Source organism: Rhipicephalus microplus, chromosome 9 (genome assembly GCF_043290135.1).
Source record: "Rhipicephalus microplus isolate Deutch F79 chromosome 9, USDA_Rmic, whole genome shotgun sequence".
Taxonomy (NCBI): domain Eukaryota; kingdom Metazoa; phylum Arthropoda; class Arachnida; order Ixodida; family Ixodidae; genus Rhipicephalus; species Rhipicephalus microplus.
In genome coordinates this window covers 28745985-28766090 of record NC_134708.1, presented here as the reverse complement: position 1 = coordinate 28766090, position 20106 = coordinate 28745985, and the positions used below count along the sequence as shown (strand labels likewise).

At 45.9% G+C, this 20106-nt stretch overlaps 1 protein-coding gene across 1 annotated transcript in view; it reads right to left on the bottom strand.

Moving 5' to 3' along the window:
• LOC119164953 (uncharacterized) overlaps nt 1–20106 on the bottom strand; it is a 29979-nt gene that overhangs the window by 3169 nt on the left and 6704 nt on the right. The window contains exons 5-11 of the mRNA XM_075873395.1: nt 17796–18519; nt 14673–14756; nt 12893–13002; nt 11843–11977; nt 8399–8530; nt 1303–1516; nt 53–131 (exon numbers count right to left, since the gene is read on the bottom strand). Coding sequence (XP_075729510.1) covers nt 53–131; nt 1303–1516; nt 8399–8530; nt 11843–11977; nt 12893–13002; nt 14673–14756; nt 17796–18519 — 1478 coding nt within the window. The remainder of the gene's footprint in view (nt 1–52; nt 132–1302; nt 1517–8398; nt 8531–11842; nt 11978–12892; nt 13003–14672; nt 14757–17795; nt 18520–20106) is intronic.

The window sequence follows — 20106 nt, the reverse complement described above, 5'->3', positions numbered from 1 at the left end:
ACCAGAACACTGGGCATGTTCCCTGTATGTGGTGAAAATTTGCTGCACCCACCTGATCAACGTCGGCGTTCTTAGGGAGCAACACGGCGATGTTCTCTGTGATCTTTTTGCACAGCGCGAATGTCTGGAATGTGTAACAGGAGTCAAGGACAGAAGCCGACATAGCAGACACGAACCAGTATCCTACACTTGTATGGATATCTTACAAGACTCACATAGGCGACACTTAAATTTGCCACCACAGCTGTCACCGTTTGACAAGATTCAAAGACGTGGTATAAAGATACAGAGAGGCTATAAGTTGGCAAAGCCTGCTACCTGATGCCTGTTAAATTGGTTGATATCATAACTGTCACTGTTTTACAGCTGCAAAGGCATAGCTGTATGACCAAAGAGCCAGGCGCAGCCAGCAACGGGCAGTATACACTAGCTCTTCATCTTCTAATTTTTCGTTCTCAGCAGTGGTTGGACTAGTATGATGTTGTGCACTTTTAACAACTCCGATACCCCGAACAAAGCAGTCTCTCCCTTGGTTGGGTTTCAGTATTGTTTTTGTGCTTTATTGCTTACTTAAATTATATATGTTTGAATTCACAGAGCATCTTTTATAACGGACAGGAGGCAGAAAAATCTCGAGAACAATCTCTGCAATCACCATTACCTTAACATCATCCGTATGTGTAGAGTTCGGCTGCACTAAAGAGGAACAAGTTGGTTAGGAGTGTTGAATTACAGCACCAACAAAACCAGCATTGTTACTTTTTACTAGCCAATTTGATTAATAGACGAAGCACAATGCCAAAAGTTTCAACGTCAAAAGTTTTGCTGTCAAATTTTTTTAGCGTAAACTTGTATGGTGACATCAAGGGTTTCAAAGTCACCATTTTTCGTAATTTGGCTACACTGGCTCGACAAATTGTCCTGGAAGTTGGTATGGTGAGTCTCTGGCTCCATTAAAAGACAACGTGCACCTTTTCTACCAATTGGGAACTACGTAGGCACTACTAAATGCCTAGCATTAGTAAGGAACATCATAGCTTTAACAGGGAACTTTCAATTTGGTGTTGCCACCCAGATCTTTTTTGCCCATTTTCTCGCCCACAGAGTGTTTCCTTGCACAATAAAGCACAAAGTTTTTTTGGGTATTGTGAAAAGTTTTACTTATACACACGAGAAAACTTATTGTTATATTTAGAGAACCTTTAACGATGCAAAGAACCTACACTACTGCCTACACTTGTTCACAAAATATTGTCAAAGTGGTTTTAGATTTATTTTAAAGAATAGCAGCAAAAAAGATATAAGTCGGGCTCCATGTCTCTGAGGTCAAAAGACCGCTTCTTATGGTACGAGGGCCCTCCCCAGGGCAGACTCAGGAAGACCACGTCGCCCTGCAATCGTGGAGCTACCTCCAGGAAGTCGCCAACGATGAACTCGATCTTGTCTGCTACACCGTACACGGCCGCGTTGTGCCGCGCAATCTCCACCTTAGCCGGGTCGATGTCCACGGCTATGACTGCGAGAGAAGACACACTGCCTATTTGTAGTGACGCTAGAATGAACCACTACCACCATAAAGTGACGAATCACAAGTGAATAGGTGATACAGTACAACAGAATCTAGTCAATACAAATCTGTATATAAATTCCAGTTATTATGCATAATACTTATTTCACTACAGCAGAATTTCAGTGATCTGAACCGCAAGGGCGAGCGAAAATGTTACAGCAAAAACCCTTATGAAATCACAACAAGAACCTGTTCTGGTGCCATAGTTGTCCACCCCCGCTGGTGTCAGTAACCACTAGTGCACAAAATAAGATAAAAAAAAACAAAAACAAAATAAGAATTAAAAAATATTGAGGACAGAATGGCAACTGAGCCCAGGCCTTTTGCGTGTCGGCCTAGTACTGTACCACTGAGCCAGTGTCAGTGCTTGAAACTCAGTTTCAAACTGACCCTACACAGGCTTCATGTTGGTTAAGGAATTGCTTACACAGGTGCAATAAGGCATTTTAGAACAGTGAAATATCAACGAGGCATCCCTCAATGTGAATTGCGCAATGAGCGGGTCGTTAAATGCTCCAACCTATTTGAAAGCTCTCAGGCATAATTCTTCGTCGTCAGTCACAGCAACAACAAAGTGTGTAGGGGGTACCACACTTTTCTGAAGAATGAGGAATAATGGCATCGTGGTCACTTACCCACCGCATGAAAATTATGACTTGGTGCGTACCATGCAAGCGTGCTTGTAGTAGGTGCCCCAAGAGTGCTTAATAAAAGATAAGAAATTTCTGTGACTGTACTACCGTAATTACTCGAATCTAACGTGCACCTTTTTTCCGGTTAGGCGAGTTCATAAATCGCACACGCATTAGAACAGAGTACAAAAAAAAGAAATGGATACGGTCATTCTATTGCCATCGGCATTTTCAAAATGGCCGCCTCCTACATGCGTTGGCATGGCGCGTCGGCCATTTCTGCCTATGTGTTTTCCATGTGCGGCACTTCGTACGTGTGCTGAGGAGTTCGTCGTCTTGTAGTGCGTTAGCATCAACGGCATGGAAGGGCCGACTCCAAAAACTCGAGTGCATCACGATACCGCTTTTAAAAGAAAAGTCATCGCGTGTGCAGAAACGGACGGAAATCGGGCCGCATCGCGGTCATTCGGAGTTCCCGAAACGTGCATGCGGGACTGGCGGAAACAAAAGCAGAAGATTGTCGACAGCAAAGCTTCATGCAAAGGCTTCAGTGGACCACAGCAAAGTCGGTTTCCGCAAATTGAAGAGCTGCTCAGCGAGTATGTGCTTGAGCAGCGAGCGGCACAGCGGCCCGTGACGACAGAACTGGTGGTGGTGGTGGTGGTGGTGGTGGTGGTGTTGCAGCAGGCGGGGTTAGCCTGGCCTGCATGGCCGGCAATTGTTCCGCCTGAGCATCTCCTTAATTTGGAAAATGTCACCACGTGTCAGACAGCCCAGTGTCTCGCAGGAAGACCAACAAAGTTCGTTGCACGTTCCTCCTGGTTGCCGCGGGTCCTTCAGGAAAGATGATGTCATCAACTGTCCGGTGCCTATGACAGCCTTTTCGCAAGGTGCGGATCATCGCTGCTCTTTGCGCATCAAACTGTGGGCAAAGCCAAATGAAATGTTCAATATCCCCGATGTCACCACAGAAGGCACAGAACGGGGAAGCGTATCTCCCAGTCTTGAATGACCAGGCCGGGGTGTATGCGGAGCCGGTTCTAATGCGGTACAACAGCGTCGCTTCTTCACGAGAAAGTCCATGAATTACACATGCTTGGTGTGGAAACCTGTAGATCGCCTTGAAATGATTGCGTATCACATCTTTGTTGTTCTGGTAAGTCTTGGGAGTTCTTTGCTTTTGGAAACGATGTACGTGCTTCGCATGCAAGGGCATCAGCCTTTTCATTGCCCTCAATGCCAACGTGGGATGGGATCCACTGGAACTTTATATTAAAACTCTTGCCATTTAGGTGTTTGATTAGTGCCAGAGATTGCCTGGTGAACTTTTCTTGAGGTAGGCCACGATGCAGTCTTTGTAGCGCCGATTTGGAGTCCGTCAGCACTACAACATCTCGTGCAGAAAAGGATCGCAGTTTTCGCAAAGCCGCCGTAATTGCAGCGCTTTCTACCGTTGTGGACGAAACCACGCGATCCAGGCGGCCCGACCATGACACGCCCAGGCTGGGTATGCAGAAAGCCGCTGCGCAGCTATCAGTCTGTGTGCACACTGATCCGTCGGTGTACACTTGTAGGTGGCAACGGTACATGGTGCTCAAGTGGTCCAGCGCAAGAAATTTTGCTTCCGCGGCTGGAATGGTGCACTTCGCTGGTAGATTGGGTACGCTGAAGTTGCACGCAACATCCACAAAAGACCATGGCGGGTCCATAGGGCGCCGTTTAGGCAGTTTCAAGCCTAAATATTGAAATGTGTTTAGTGCCGCGTTGAAATGTGAGCCAGTTCTTGCTCTTAGCCGCCGGAGAAGCGCCGTGCCTGCGAAGGACTCGCCCAGTCTTGACAGCTGCGTCAATAAGGCCTGAGACGCCAAAAGGCGGAGCGGAAGAGACTCAGCTTCATTGGTGACCTTCGTGTTTGAAGCCGCCTGAGGGACTCCCATCGCCAAGCGAAGACCCTTTCTGTGCACTGCCTCTAGGCGTTCGAACTGGCTTGGTGATGGTGATATCAGGGGCAGCTGATAAAGAATGCGGCTTGTTATAAGCGCATCATTCAATTTAAGCATGGACATAGGATTGTTGCCCCAACGGACCCCTGCCATGCGACGAAGAGCGTTGATCCTTTGCACTGATGCAGTTACTATACCATCAACCGCACGTCGCCATAATAGCTTGTTGTCGATGGTAATGCCCAGGAAGCGAACACTTGTTGCACAACGAATTGAGTGGCCTCGAATATTCAGCGACAGACGTGTTGACTTCCGTCGCACTCCCGGGAAGAGCATGAAGGCCGACTTTTCCACTGATAAAGATAGGCCAAGTGTCAACAAGTGACGCTCAATGATTGAAATAGCGCTCTGTGCTATCCGGGCCAAACGTTTGTGCTGGTACCCTGAGATCCAAATGCAGATGTCATCGGCGTAGATGGATATTTTAACTGCTTTCAGAGCTGAGTGCAGAGTGTCGGGAAGCCTGGCCATGGCAGCGTTAAAAAGCAAGGGAGATAGAACACTTCCTTGTGGGACGCCGAGGGAAACGCGTCTCTCTTCGCTCGTTACATTTCCAAGCTTAACACGGACACAGCGGTCTCTGAGAAATTCATGTACGAACCGAAGAGCATTTCCCGACACACCCATGGCTTGGAGCCCGTTCACGATGCCTGCCTGAAGCACACAATCATATGCCTTGGCAACGTCCATGAAGACGGCGAGTGTCGAGAGTCCGCTGACGCGGTGGTGTTCGATGTGGCTTAATAGGTCCAAAACACTGTCCTGGGCACTCAGTCGTGGGCGAAATCCGGTCATACACGGTGGCCATCGTCTTCCTTGTTCAAGGTACCAAGTTAATCTTGTACATATTAATCTTTCCATCAACTTAGATACGCATGATGTTAGAGATACCGGTCGATATGACGCGAGGCTCGCAGGATCCTTTCCGGACTTTAGGACTGGCACCACCCATGCTGTCTTCCAAACAACGACAGAACTGCTCCAAGTGCGGGCTATGCAATTAGCCTTAGAAAAGGATCTAATGCGGAGCCAGTTTAAAGCGAGCAGGTTCTGGCTAACTAACTTTATGAAGAGGAAAGGCTTTTCCCTCCGAAGGTGAACGGGCATATGCGAAAAGTTTTGCGGAGGAGTACGATGAAAAGCTTCACAGTTTTCAGAGGTTCATTCTAAACTTGCGGCACAACAACGGCTATCTGCTTGGGCAAATCGGGAATGCCGATCAGACGCCTCTTTACTTCAACATGTCTAGCACCAACCACAACCGTCGGGGCGAAGCAAGTTCGCGTGCTGACATCGGTCCACGGTAAAACTACAGTAATGGCAACGCTCTGTTACATGTCAGATGGGCACAAGCTTCCCCCGTACCTCATATTCAAATGGAAGACGCTCCCGAAAGGAGTCGTTTTTTCGAGTGGCGTGATCGTGCGGGCCAGCGAGAAAAATGGGCGCGCTTTGCAATCAATGGCTTACTTTTTTTTTTTCGTCGTGGAAATCGGGTGCGCGTTACCATCGAGGGCGCGGTAGAATCGAATAAATACGGTATGTGTTCCACGCAGGCCTGGCGGTTTTTGTATCACAAAAAACTAGCAAAACCCACTTTTAGACCACGATGCACAGTAGACTTCTATTAAACGAAACTCTCTTAAATGAAATTGCTGCTTAAATGGAACAACTGCCCGTAATATGTTTGGTTTCGTACCTGAATATTATGCCCCTGTTTATCTCTCAATAAAGGAAACTCCCCTTAAAGGAAACATGTTTTTCTGGGCCCTTCAGGCTTCAATTAAAAAAAGTCTACAGTACGCACAAAACTTTGAAAGGCTTCACGTATGCCCTTCTGGGACGCACACAAACGGAACAACAAGGGACGACGCAGCTGGCTGTTGCAAACGCGCGTCAGAGCATGACTCGAGGCCTACTGAAAACACAAAGAGCTGCAGTCTGCCTCACCAGAATTAAAAGTGAACAACAAACACCGAAGCACCTTGTGCCACTGTACGACTTCATTGCTATTAATCTACTGCTGTGTTAAGCGCACACCTCTGGAGCTGGGTAGTCACTATCATTGATTTCGCCGATAGCGACTGTGGATACGTGCGCAGCCGCTACAGCAAACGGTAGTTTAACTCTCAATCTTTGTGAGCTGGCGCCGCAAGTGGCCTTGAAAATACACTATTGCTATGTACGATTTCACATGAATCAGCCGCAGCAGTTGTGGAAAGCAGCACTGCTTTGACTTCATGGACATCGGTTTACGTGCTTTCTCGCAGAGTACATTGAGTTTCGTCAACACCACACAATCGCCTTGATAGTGCTCGTATTGACCGCAGTTGCATCTCCAGCAGTAAAGACAAATTATAACCACAGTACTGCCAGTGTGCGCTGGCCGCATGCACGTTTCTGATGCTTCTGAAGCGTGCTACTCTTTGCCGTTGCTCACTGGTTTCGGAACTGAAGTTCGTATCACTCGCCACAAAGTGGAACAGTGGCCAGAACATCTGAATTTCGGACCAACGGCCACAATAAAATTCCACCAGGCAATTCCAGGAATTTGAACCGCACAAATTCGTGGCAGTTGTGTTCATATCACTGAGATTTTGTGAAGCTACTGCAAGTAGTTTTAGAAGCAACACCGAGCACAATCAGGGACAAGTGCAGCACAGTAACTGCGAAAATATCAGGAGCTCCATGCAACACTGAAGCTGCTGCTATCTAGAGAGTGCTTTTACCAAAAGTGACATCGAAAGCCGGTGATGCTACCCACAAATGGCCAGTGGGCAACTATGGAAACCATCACATGCATACTGCAGGTCGATAAAACTGAAAGTGTGCGGGGTGGGAAAAAGAAATGCCATTTAATCAGTCAGAAGTTGGTTTAGCGTACTTCCTTTACAGTGCAGGTGTGTTAGTCTCGTGATCAGATATGCTATCTTTAAGTGTTCATCCCAACATTCAGATAGAAGCACTCATTGCTACTTTTCTACCTTTGATATCGATAGCATCAGCTCAAAGCTGCCTTGTTTTCTTTTGTGAAAGCTCATGTTGAAACGATGTCACCAGAGCACACAGCTAAATTGGGTCAAGCAAGAGCTTTTTTTTCTTTGGTTGAAAATTGGGAGCTGAAAATGGGGTCAAGCAAAGCTTGCTGTATGCATGCCCGACCTATCATTTTCACAGCAAAAGCTGTTATGAGATTACAACTAGAGTGCTGTAGTTATCTGCCGTCGACAGTGTCTATAACCACCATTGTGTGAAATAAGAAAAAAAAAGTAAAAAAGAGAAGGTATCCAGGATAAGATGAGGTTTGAACCTGGGTCCTCTACATGGCAGTCCAGTGATCTACTATTGAGCTACTCCATTGCAAATGACCCTACGCAGGCTTTATGTCGGGTACAATATCTCGTTAACATGTGCAATGAGACATTTTAAAACAGTAACGCAAACACAAGGCTTTACATTATGTCTATTGGATAATGAGTGGGTCACTGAATGTGCTAACCAGAGACGTTTTAAAAGAGTAACGCAAACACAAGGCTTCACATTATGTCTATTGGATAAGGAGTGGGTCACTGAATGTGCCAACCAGTTACGAAATCCTCAGACATAAATCTTCATCGTTGTCAGCCACAGCATGAACAAAGTCCACGTAGTGTGCGGGTAGCAGGTGCCACACTTCTTCGAAGATTGACGAACACTGGCACAGTGGACATTTATATAATTTATGGCACGGTGGGTACTATGCAAGTGTGCTTGTAGTAGTCGCCCAAAATTGTTTACTTTAAAGGTTCTAAAGAGGCCACTCTTCAGCTTTTGCAGTGACTGTGATGTGCATTCAGTGCAAGCCCACACCCAAATGCTTAGAATTGCAACAATTTAATTAGCACAGGCATAATCAACGGTCCTGTCTCGAAGAACGAGATAAAGCAACGGAAAAGGTTGAGTGGCCTTGATAAAAGATGAGATGACCATATCGAAAACTACCGACAACCTACGAGCAAATGATCGTGAGAGCGTCGATTGCAGTAAAACGGAGCTTGTGACTGACCGGAGCTGCATTTTTTTTTTTTTTTTGCAAACGATGACGCCGCCACGTAAATTTCTCACTCGAATGCTTCGCTTAATTAGCACGCATCGCAACGTGAACTTGCGTTGCATATTGTAGAAAGGCTTGATGGTGGCCAAGCTCAACTTACCACGGCGGCACACTCGGGCAAACTGGATGCTGTTGCCCCCAGCTCCACAAAAGCCGTCGATCACAACGTCAGCCTTGCATCGATTCGCGATGTGTTGGGCGATGTTCTCTGGCGTCACCGAAAACCAGGACTCTGGATGAAGAGAAGTGCAAAAAATTAGTCGGCGCACAATTTCGTGCCAAGAAGAGTCGATTCTCACTGATGTTAGCGACCCCCCCCCCCCCCCCCCCCCAAAAAAAAAGGGCCGGTGGGATCAGGGCCTTCACATACAGAGAAAATAGCTCTCAGCAAAGCATGGTGTGAGAGCCTAATCTACTGCTTTAACGTGAAAGCCTTAAAGAGCTTGTTTTGCAGCAATTCCAGCATGGGTGTCGGTGCAGGCATCACTGGCTGTGAGCGAAATATCATCACGTCAGCGACCCAAAAATCTACAAAAACCGAGAACCGAGTGAGGATCGATTGTATGAAAAGCAGGTGTTCTACAGCCCAGCCATGCGCTTACTTGAAAATGGTACAATGAAAATAACTTCCTCTCCTTGGCAATAACAGTGAGAATAACTTTCATGCTTTACAAACACATGCGCCCTGTATAAAAAACTTCACATTATGGCATGTGGTATGATAGCAACATGGCGTGCTAAAAGTGTACGCTGCTGAGACGTCCCCCGCTACGCCACCGATTACCAAAGAGAGGGAAGACGACTCAACCCCTTTTTATCCGGTTTTCTCTTGGATACTTGTCTCAAGCACTTCTCACATACAGGGATTCGTGCTGGGGCAGGGAAGTAATAGACGCTACGACCTGTTCCTGTTTACTGATTCATTTAATTTATTATTAACTTAAAACATTGTATACCGCGTACATCAACCACTACACAAAATTATAACACATGATTTGGACATTTGCGACATTCGACACAGGGTAGGCACATAAAGAAAGTAACTGTAACAGTACAAGGGTATGCATAAAAAAAAAAAATCACACGACGACACAAATGATGAAGTTATCAATTATTAAAACCGCGCAATGTCTCAATATGCCGCATCTTTTCCCGCAAAGCTCGTTTAAGTAAGGGAGGTGAAGTTCGTCTCACAGAATGTCCATGTAGTCGGGGCCTCGGAGTTGGCTGCTCGAATCGGGGCCGAAGATTGGTTCTTTGCGTCGAGGTCTGATCTGTCCAATTCGTCAGCGTCTTCATCGTCTTCGTCATCGTCGCCTACGTCGTGCCTCTCAGTGATTTCCATCTTAGCTTCTCTACCATCTCGAGCTCATCGCATCGTCTCTCTGACCCTCTTCGCATCGTATCTCTGACTCCTGACCCCTCGTATCGTCTCGTAGTCCCTTTTTGTAGGACCCGACTCCGCCCTACCGGGGCACCAAACCAATTGCCACTATCGACGCGGCATATTTTCTTGTCAGTCGGAGTGTATCATCTTCGGCGACCGCTCCCGCGGCCTACACCAGTAGAAAACCCTCTCCCAAACAAAGCCGAGCAAGTAACGTTGTACAAACTCAAGCCTCAGAGAGAGAGATGGGCGAGCTGTCCCAAGACACTTTAATTACGGGCGAACAATGATCTCGATGCTTCCGGTACTTGATAAGCCGATGTCCAGACCTAGTCTCAACGTTTCCATGCAGCTCGGTGTCTCCCGCGAAATTCTTTGTAGCCGCCGCTTCTTCGTCATTCAACGGACCCGGCACAGGCGCTGCGGCAGAGTCGCATTCCCCGAACCAACAAAAGGTGCTCTGCTGCTCCCCCATGCCACAAATCTGAAGGGTGCGCGCTGATTACCTCCTCCGTACACTGTCACACTGTCTGTAGACGACAAGGCGCCGCCCGGTCCTCGTGCTTGCGCGGGGGGGGGGGGGGGGGGCGAGAATAGTAGAAATAATCCTTCCGGTACTCCACTCCGGAATGCCCATTCGTTACACTGAAGGTTTTCTTTTCTTTTTTTTTTTTATGCGTGGGTTTGAGAAACGAGCGAAAACATCTTGAAAGGACCGGGGTTCAGTCCGTGTTTGCGGGGACGTCACACTGCCATCGGGCATCAGAACGTGTGATATCATTACAACTTCATTGTTCAAAGTCGGCCCCCCTTTACAAAAGGCACACAGGTTACTGCACATATTCCCGTTAAGACCACAGTGTGTGCACAGCAAGTTCGAAAACATTTCGTGTGCATACATTATGCAGGTGGTTTAAGGAATGCTACCTGTTAGAGAATGCAGCTATATGCGAAAGTTTCAGTAAAACAAGCCACTTTCAACTTTATCGATTACATTGTAGTAATCCACAATTCAAACTTCTCGAGTCGCATGAATCGATAAAATATACCCGCTAAGTGGTTTAAGTACACACTAGAGACAGGATATCACTACCGCATTGAACTCTTAATGGCGAAGGTTAAGGGTCCCCCAATTTCACTTCTTTTGTTGGGGAGCTGTCACAACCCTGGCAAGAGTCTGCGCAGCGGTCAGGGTATAATTTGTGCATGGAGAGGAGGCTGGGAAACGTATCTGTTTGGAGTCTGTGGAGTGCCACCTATTCCTCTCACGAGAACGATGGTGAGGGCGGGTGCATGGTGCGTCTAGCTCTGGAGGTAATATGTCAATATGTCTCGGTATGTAAGTGGAGGGCCCACTTGATCTGGACTTTCTGCCTCGCCATGCTGGGCGGCTCGGTGGGTAAGTTCTCAAGCGACCACAGTATTTCATGTCACGGTGGAGTGCGCCACAAAATTTTTTCCTCCCCTTTCTCCTATCCTGCACCCCTTCCGCACCAAAGACCTGTGGGACAATGCATTCTGCTACGGGCCTCCCGAGGTCCGCCAGGCCTAGGTTCAACGGGCCAGGCTGGTTGCCAAAATCATCACAGGAAACCTGGACTAGAGTTCCCTCACACAGGCTTTTGTTATATATATTTATTAAATCTTTTCTATATCTCTCTTTTCCTTTCTTTCTACCACATAGAGCAACGATCTCTTTGAAACCTTTCCTTCCTTCAGGCCAGGTATTGGACCTTTACCCACGTGCTTAGTTGCCACAAGCAACGACGTTTGTCAACATGGGCGAGTTTACAATTGACAAAATGTCATTGGTCACATATCTAGTTTCACTTTCTAAAAAGCTGCCATACTTTGGCTTCAGTTAGCTATGACATAGTGTATATCTGTTTGCGTGCGGCTCTTTTCTGTAAAATGAACTATTTCGATAATGTACTATATTTAAGAATTTTCTATGTATACGGTTTGACTGTATCTCTTCTCAAGCGGCACCCTCTGGTTATACCTTTGCTCATCAGGCTCAAAACTCTGTTACGAAACAAATTGGCTTCAGCAGCACTTCAATTCCTAATGGTAAATTCGACAGCAAGAAGAAAAAAAAGAAGCCAACACACAGCCACACAAGGACCAAAACAGAGACGAAGCAATGTGTAGGCTTACCTTCATCCATCTTTATGCCTTCGTCAAACCGTGAGAACAGCCTGTAGCGCTGAAACCAGTACTTCGTCAATTCAGGGTTGTCCTTTATGTAGCTCGGCATCCCTGGCTCTTCGGAAGGGGAATTGGACGCCGAGGCTGTGCGACAATCCAGATGGTAGCATAGCTCAGTCAGTCCACCAAGTCAAGCTCTTTCTACACGACATTAGAGCGAGAGTGCCCCCTCATGGGAGATGTGTCACGGCAGGCACTTACATGACAAACAAAAAACGAGCGATGAACGAAGAGACAAGCATGGGCATCAGAAAGGGGTGCAAGAAAGGTACTCCCCCCCCCCCCCCCCTGAAGCCACACCTCGAACCCCCTTTCCTACTATCATGCAACCGTTAAAGAACCCCAGGTGGTCTAAATTTCCGGAGCCCTCCACTACGGCGTCTCTCATAATCAAGGAGTGGTTTTGGGACGTAAAACCCCACATATCAATCAATACTATCATGCAACACGGATTCGCACCCCCCCAAGACAAAATCCTGCTGATGCCCATGGAGACAAGTACCTATTTTTAGCCCTCAGTTCAATAAATCATGGATCTAACCCAACTAGTCCAATAACATATCTTACATCAGGTTTGGCCATTGCTACTGAATGGTGCCGCTGAATTTGTTCAGCTAACCATGAAAACGACAAAATTGAAAAACACGGGAAGGGCTCATCGAGCAACCACAACATGTTCCTTTGCCTCCAGCACTTGAGATAATGCGGAAGTTGATCGAGGCAAAGAAAAGAGTGCCTGCCTTGGCAGCAATCTTCACCTCCAGGAGGCCTGGTGGCATCACAGTTTAAGTCCCAACTGGGACTGCAATGATCTGACATGAAGACCTTTTTTCATCAAATACGCTCCCAACGTGGCTTCATACTGCTGTACTTTGCCAGTACTGACATGGTACATCCCCGGCACAGCAATCCAACGATGCCAAAATTTGGCATAGACAGTCTGCAGACAGAACAGCAACCAATCGTATGAAAGATGAGAGGGCATCGTGTGGTACGCACGTTTCATGTCTTCTTCTTGTGATGCCACTGTGCTTTGTTTGCGCAACTTCTTGCGTTTCTTCTTGTTTGCCACGTGAGACTTGGCTGCTCCAGGACCCAACTTGAGTTCCCTGAGAAGGAGGGAGTAGCCGTGAAATTGAAGTATAGCATTTGCAAGCGGCAAAGTTCGAGTGATGACTAGCATATATACACAGCGTGTTTCAGCCAGCTTGCACCTAGATATACAAAAACAAACTTGTACGCTACCCATGTCGAACCGGCCCAATATTGTTCAGAGCCGTGTGCAGCAAGTCGGGATATTTTTCCACTCCATCAAGCTGGATAACTAACAGAGACTGCTTAATTAACTTTTTAACCAGTACCTAGCAAAACACTTTCAATGTAAAGCCTCAAGCATCTATTCAGAATTGTTAGAATACTTGTGCGCGCTAAGGTAACTTTGAATACAATAAGCCGGGTAGTTAACCAAAATTATTTATTCAATCTTTGGAACAGTAAGTAACGAAAAATATTCAATAGACATGATACTATAACCTTCATTAAGCAATAGTGAATTACGTCAATTATCCTACAATATGTTAAGATAGCTGTCCTGTTAAAATTTGTTTGCAGCTTTTCTCCAGAAAGCACTTCATAAAAAGTGAACTTTGCAGAAGTTAGCTGAAACATCCCTGTATACTCTGTAGTGCAGCCATCAGAAACTATCGATAAGACACTATGGTTAACGCTCTTTTAAAAGGGGGACATGGCAATGGAAGTGGTGAAGTTGGTTAAAATGTCCATTTTTTACTTTTTTTTCCTGCAATCCTGAAATCATATTTTACACCATGATGAAATATTCCAACCAAATAAGCAGAAGTTGAGAAAAAGCCATTTTACTAGCGTGCTGTCATCAAAACCTATAAGAAGATTCGGCTCTAGAAAATGCGAACCCGCAGGTTTTCCATGGCACAATCCTATGAGATTGGCACCATCAGAGCTTAAGACATTCACAGAGCTGCATTTCTCCAATGAAAAATCAAAACTACCTTCTTTATGAGATCAATTTTCTCAGCCTTTAGCTACATTTTCTTCGAGCTCAATTTCATCTGCTTTCATCTTTCGAGCAGCTGCTGTCAAACATCCCAGTGCCATTTAACAACAAATAAAGATATAGCAATTTCGTTTTCTGCTCTTAGATCCTGAAGCAATGGTAAGCATCGAAAACCTGTCCATATTTGTCTGTGTGTCATACAAATGTTTATAATTCGCTTTTTGTAAAAGTTCTTGGTAAAACAAAATGTACAGGACATTTCAAAAAATATTTGTAAGTTTACTGAATACTAAAAAGTGAAGCAACACCATTACGGCACGGAACAGGCCCTAATAAATATCTTTGTGCAAAAATCTTGACAAACATGAATAATTCATTAATTATTTCAGGATGACAATGAGCCTACTAAGTGTTTAATTAAAAAACTACAACGCATATAACATCTCAAAACCAATTTCAGTTATGATATCAGCACAATGAATTGAATCTGCATGCACAATTTATCTCTTAATTGCCATAAATGACAAAAATAGTTTTCACTGCCATTGAAGGGCACATATTCACTCTAGGTGAAAAATAAAGGTGCACCATTAACCAAGCTACAGTGGAACATCACCAGTATACTACATACAGTATTACCCATTCAGGTGCATTTCTTCTCCACAGATTGATAACTCTCTAGAGTCCTTCAAAATCACAAGCGCCACAAACGGTTCTCACAAAAAAAGTTCGATCCAAGTTACTCACTTGAGGCTTTCCTTTAGAGACAGTCCATAGGATATGAGGGCTCTGAACGCATCTTCTTCGTCAGAGTTTGCATCCTCCTCGTGACTGAAAATGTATGAGAACATTAGTATTAACATCTTAAAATTGTGGTAGAAGAAAAAAAAAAAGTCGCTACTTGCACTGCAAATGCACTGGGATATCAGCAATAAGAGAAAAACAAAACATGGCAAACAATACAGAAAATTTTATTGCCCAGACAAGTGCTAAGCTGAGAAATGTTCTCTTTATGAATGACAAACTAAAATGGGAAGATTGTGAAAGAGAAACATGGCCTTGCAATGAGCTCCTCTGCAAGGGCACTGAAACTGAAACACATTTAAATATCCATAGGCAGACACGAAAATCATAGAAATTGCACGTCTTGTCTTTACTCCTTTCCCACCTAGTTAATCAGACTGAGGGCAGTCTTCATCATCCAGGAAACGGGTACTGTCTCAACCCTCCCCAAGAGTCAAGAAAAAAAAAAAGATAGCAACAAAACTTTGCCCATATAGTGTTTCTCAGGAACTTCCCTGCTGGGCATCCAAAACGAGTGCTCAGAACACAGCATATACAAAGATATGAGCCACAGGTTCACCCTGTCAAGACAGGGTGCACTCAAGTGCATCTCCCTTGCTGGAACCATGCAGTCCCACCCCTTCAGAGCCCATTAGCCTCCCACATAACGAAAAGAGAGCTGGCATGTTTTTTTTTCAGCCTAAGCCCCAATCGTCGGCTGCCCTTGTACCCTTTCACTGGCATATAGAACATGTGCAGCGTGGGGACTATGTCATCGCAACTTGAACCTTATGCTGGTCACTATGGCGATGTTGGCGGGAAAAATGTGCCTGTACTGTCTATATAATTATTTTCGCAATAACACCGGTGGGTGCACGTTCAAAATAAAACGATGGGAACGGCTGCCGTGGACATGCGTCAGTGGCCCTCTCTCCCTCGAAGGGCCAATGGAGTCTTAAGCCAACATGCTTTGATGAGTCACTTGAAGTCGAATACAACTTTAAAATTCTGCAGCATTTCCTCCTTCAATGGGCATGTATACAAGCTTGCCCCAATTGACGTACATTCCAGACTAACGTCATGAGCCAGGCCAAGAATGTTGCCAAGTGCATGAGCGGGACTATTCCTTTTGTAGCAGAGCCGATTGGTTGGCGCGCTTCAGTCATTGATTTATATGTGGGGTTTAACATCCCAAAACCACCATATGATTATGAGAGACGCAGTGGTGGAGGGCTCCGGAAATTTCGACCACCTTGGTGCACTTCAGTCACCTGCGTGTGACGGGTGGGGGTAAGGCTCTCTGAAATTCTTAACATCCCCTAAACCACCTCCAATATCTTTGCAAACATTTCAACTAAGCACGCACATCGTGTGCAGAATGCAGTCGCGATCATCGATTCTACACGTGACAGTGCTACGAGCCGCCTGCATGCCACAAATTTCAAGAAACATCCCTTCTCCTCTACGGGCCTTTTGGGCGTCTTTGTGATGCGCAGTAATGGATATCCCTGACTCGCAACACAAATATGCTGTGATTGGTCGAGCAACATCTTACGGTTTACTGTCAGTCTGCAAGCAGCTGTCTGCGCTCCTTGTTGTTGTTCGCCGCGTTGCCTGAAATGTGCATGCAGGCGCGCGCTTTTGAATCAGCTACTGCTGCCCATAACACAGGGTCCATACAGGCATGATTCGTATAAGCAAGGGCTAGCACGGCAGCCGCGGTTAGCAAACAAGCACGCAGTTGACGGACTCGACAGAGGGACTGAGTCGCGGCAACAGGAAGTAGACGGTGTTTCTAGCAGCACGTCAGTGATGACGTATGCCGGGTGAAATTGGGAGGGTTGCTCAGCGAGAGGCCGAGGCGGCTCTGAGAGAGGATACCGTTGAGAGTAGTGAAGAAAAAAGCGAAAGGAGTGATAGCCGCAGTTTTGATAATCAAATGTGTCCAACTCCGCTATTACGGCACTGTTTTGAAAAAATCCTCACGGCTCTGCGTTTGTCATACATTCGTGCACAATTTCCCAACCACAACTGAATTTCAGCCTCTGGGAGGTGTAGGGGCCATTTGAGTTATATCCGACTACAAGAGGCACTCCCTGAGCTGCTCCCACTAGGCGGTGCCAGCGAGTGCGCCGCCACAGCAGAGGTCTTTCAGGGATCCGACATATGATAGCTTGATGCTTAGCAGTGCTGCACTTCAATAAACAGTTTTCTTAGAAAAATATCAACATAACACATGCTGCTGAGAACCTTGGTTGTGGTTTGACGACGTTCGTGCACGAGACCACGATAAAGGCGACAACCGTGCTAGCACCCCCCCCGAGAATGACGTCGCGCAAATGCATCCTACAGTTTTTCGTTCAATTGGACGATAAACTGTAAAGTTTCACCCAGTACTAGCCATACCCCTAGCCAGACCCCTTTTGTCCTATTGTATATATATTCAGAAGAATATTCCTGGCTCACTGGTTGAATTATATGAAAGAAGGTGACAGTGAAAAACATAATATTTATTCTGAGCTTTCGATCAAGCACCGGTTTTTATCTTTGATAAAGACCAGAGATAAAGGCCGGTACCTGGCCGAAAGCTCAGAATAAATATTGTTTATGTGTTTCACTGTGATCTTCTTACACACACACACACACAAACACACACGTGTGTGTGTACACATGTGTGTTTGTGAAGCACCAAAGTGGATGTGCAGACCGTGTACACAATCTTGAAATAAAAAGACCAAGTTTTTGACACTATGGGAGTAAGACAACTGTGTGGAAGCCCCGCCTCTGTAAAATTTGCTCTGCTACCAAGATGAGCTGTCCTCAGCGTCGAAAATAATTCGTTCAATAGGTTCCAACATCACACAAATTAGCAAGTTGGTCCCGCGCAGGTATGGTACCCAAGAATCATAACACGGGCATCCAACTCGTGCGTACATTTGAATATATATGCAGCACATGACCGCCATGGCAAGGGCAAGAACCAGCCAAGAGTGTCTGTATAACTGCTATCCCAATAAAGATCTATTTATTCACAATCTTTACCGAAACTCCCCCTCTACACAATGAGAAAGAAGACACAACACTCGCCTCCGTTTCAGCTTCACAGGTCTCTCGTCAGGTGGGTCGTCTCCGTCGTCGTCACTGTTGCTATTTTGGGCCTTTCTGGTGCCAGTACCACTTTCCGCAGAGTGGGCGCTAGTAGAAGGACTAGATGCATTCTCCCCACTTGAGCCTTTCGTGTTGGACGAGCGTGAGGAACCGTCGCAATCCCCGTTCCCAGAACCCGATGGACACTGCCGGGCACCGTCAGACTTTTGTCCATTGTGTTGCACCAGCCCAGAGTTCTGCGCACTCTCCCCAGTCACCTCGTCAGATGTTTCACTTTGGGCGCTGATCCTGGCAGCTTCGATGACTATGTCGCCTTCATCGTGCCTTTCGCTTCCCACTTTGGTTTCGTAAGTTTCCTCACACACAATCTGTTTGTACTTCTCAAATTCGAGTCTGCACACACGATCACAATGAGCATTCCAAAGTTCCTGCCAAAGGCTCGCATCTTTTGGCATTTTAGAACCACCACGATGCAACGAAACAGCGAGGTCATTCTCACCAACAGGAGGGCACCTTCGGAGGCACTCGTCTGCATTTGGCAATGTCCGGTCGAGTTCCACCGATGCCAGGAACAAGGGTTCCAGAAACTCTGGGTACGTATCAGTCCACGAGTCCCACAGAAGGTGGCTGCCATTGTGAAGCCAGTATTGGTCCCAGCTTGGGAGGTTTTTGTTCTTAAGTTTTGAGGAACGCTTGGACCGGCCTGAAAAGTAAGGTTCCCTTTTAAATTTAAGGAACTGGTTCAAGTAGTGCCTACAAGCTCTTTAGAATATGCTAAGAAAGAATTCCTATATGGACAGAAATGTTGGTGTGAACACACAACTGCAAGGGCATTTTGACAAGACACGCAACCTCCAATCTCGTACAGAAGATTGCATACATCAATCACACAATTGATTAACTATTCTGTTCTAGTAGCTTTCAGAGCCTCTATTTCCATCCCGTGCAACATCAGTGACCACTGTATGGCAGTCACAATGACTGATCGATGGTGCAATCTTGTACACATTCTAAATAAGCATAGAGAAGTTTCATTCAATCGAGCCGCACACGATTGGTTCGTGTGAGCTGTGACGAGCACCGTGATGTCATTTGACCAATCGCATGCGGCTCAGTAGAACAGAATGCATACAAGATCGCACCACGAATGTTACCACTGCGCGATTGTTCATGCCTATGGATAACTTGCGGGCGACGAACTGAAGAGCACGAATCTACAGAAGTTTCAATCTTCCTGAGAAACAGTGGCTGACGTACCCCAGACTGAAGGAAGTAAGCATTGCGCTCTTGATGGTCCTGACCATGCTGTAGGTCACTCAGTCTGAAAAAGTTCTTTCGCAATATTTCACTCAAATACATTGCACTCATTTAATTGTGCTGAAGAGTTAAAAAAAAAACATTCCGCAGTTTTACCCTTTGGACAAACCCCCGAGAGCTACAGTAGGGTGTAGCAGGGCACCAAGCCTCCTGATACACTGTTCTAACAACATTCACAACATGGTGTGTTGGTTCAATGTAGAGCGTGATGTTAATGGCACTACCGAGCAGTACAACAAGCACGGCATCTACTCCAGGCATCTCGAAAGCGCTGCCTACAAAGACAGCACCCAAGAATAATGGCTCAGATTCTTTGCATACAATATTGATGCTAGCAGCAGAGGATAACATTCACTTCAGAGGAGACTGAGTAGAACTACAATGCAACAAAACATTGAGTTGGCCTAGTTTGGTAATATTTGTTACGAAATTTTCATTTGAACTGCACGACCTTTCTATTTTCCGAGTCCACACCTTCGGTATGCTTCGAACTAAAAATTCATATTGAGTAAAGCATGTCAGTGTGTCTATCAGGCTTTGTTATTGTAGCGAGATGCACTGCACATCCCTGACACCTCTCAACACCGGGGTCACTATATGCGGAACGAACATGCACTAACAATACTGCGAAAGCACAGTGGAGTCGATGTGCTTCAAGTAATATAGTTTGAATACTGAAATAAAGTTTCTGGGCAACTCTCTGAAGCACCATCATTTACTGATGAGCTATACAGTGGTCTTGAAAACGTAGTTAATACCTGAAACATCGTGCAGTATCTACATAACTTTAGTATGTACAGGGGGGATCAAAAGTTCCAAGACCACTATCCCATGTATTTCTCTAAGGAAGTGTGGCCTGAGAACTGACTAAGACTGTACATACTACAAGGTGCTTGAACCCTTCAATAAACTAAAATGCAGCAGCTCATACTATGGTTATATAACTTTAAACATATACATGGTGCAAAAGAGA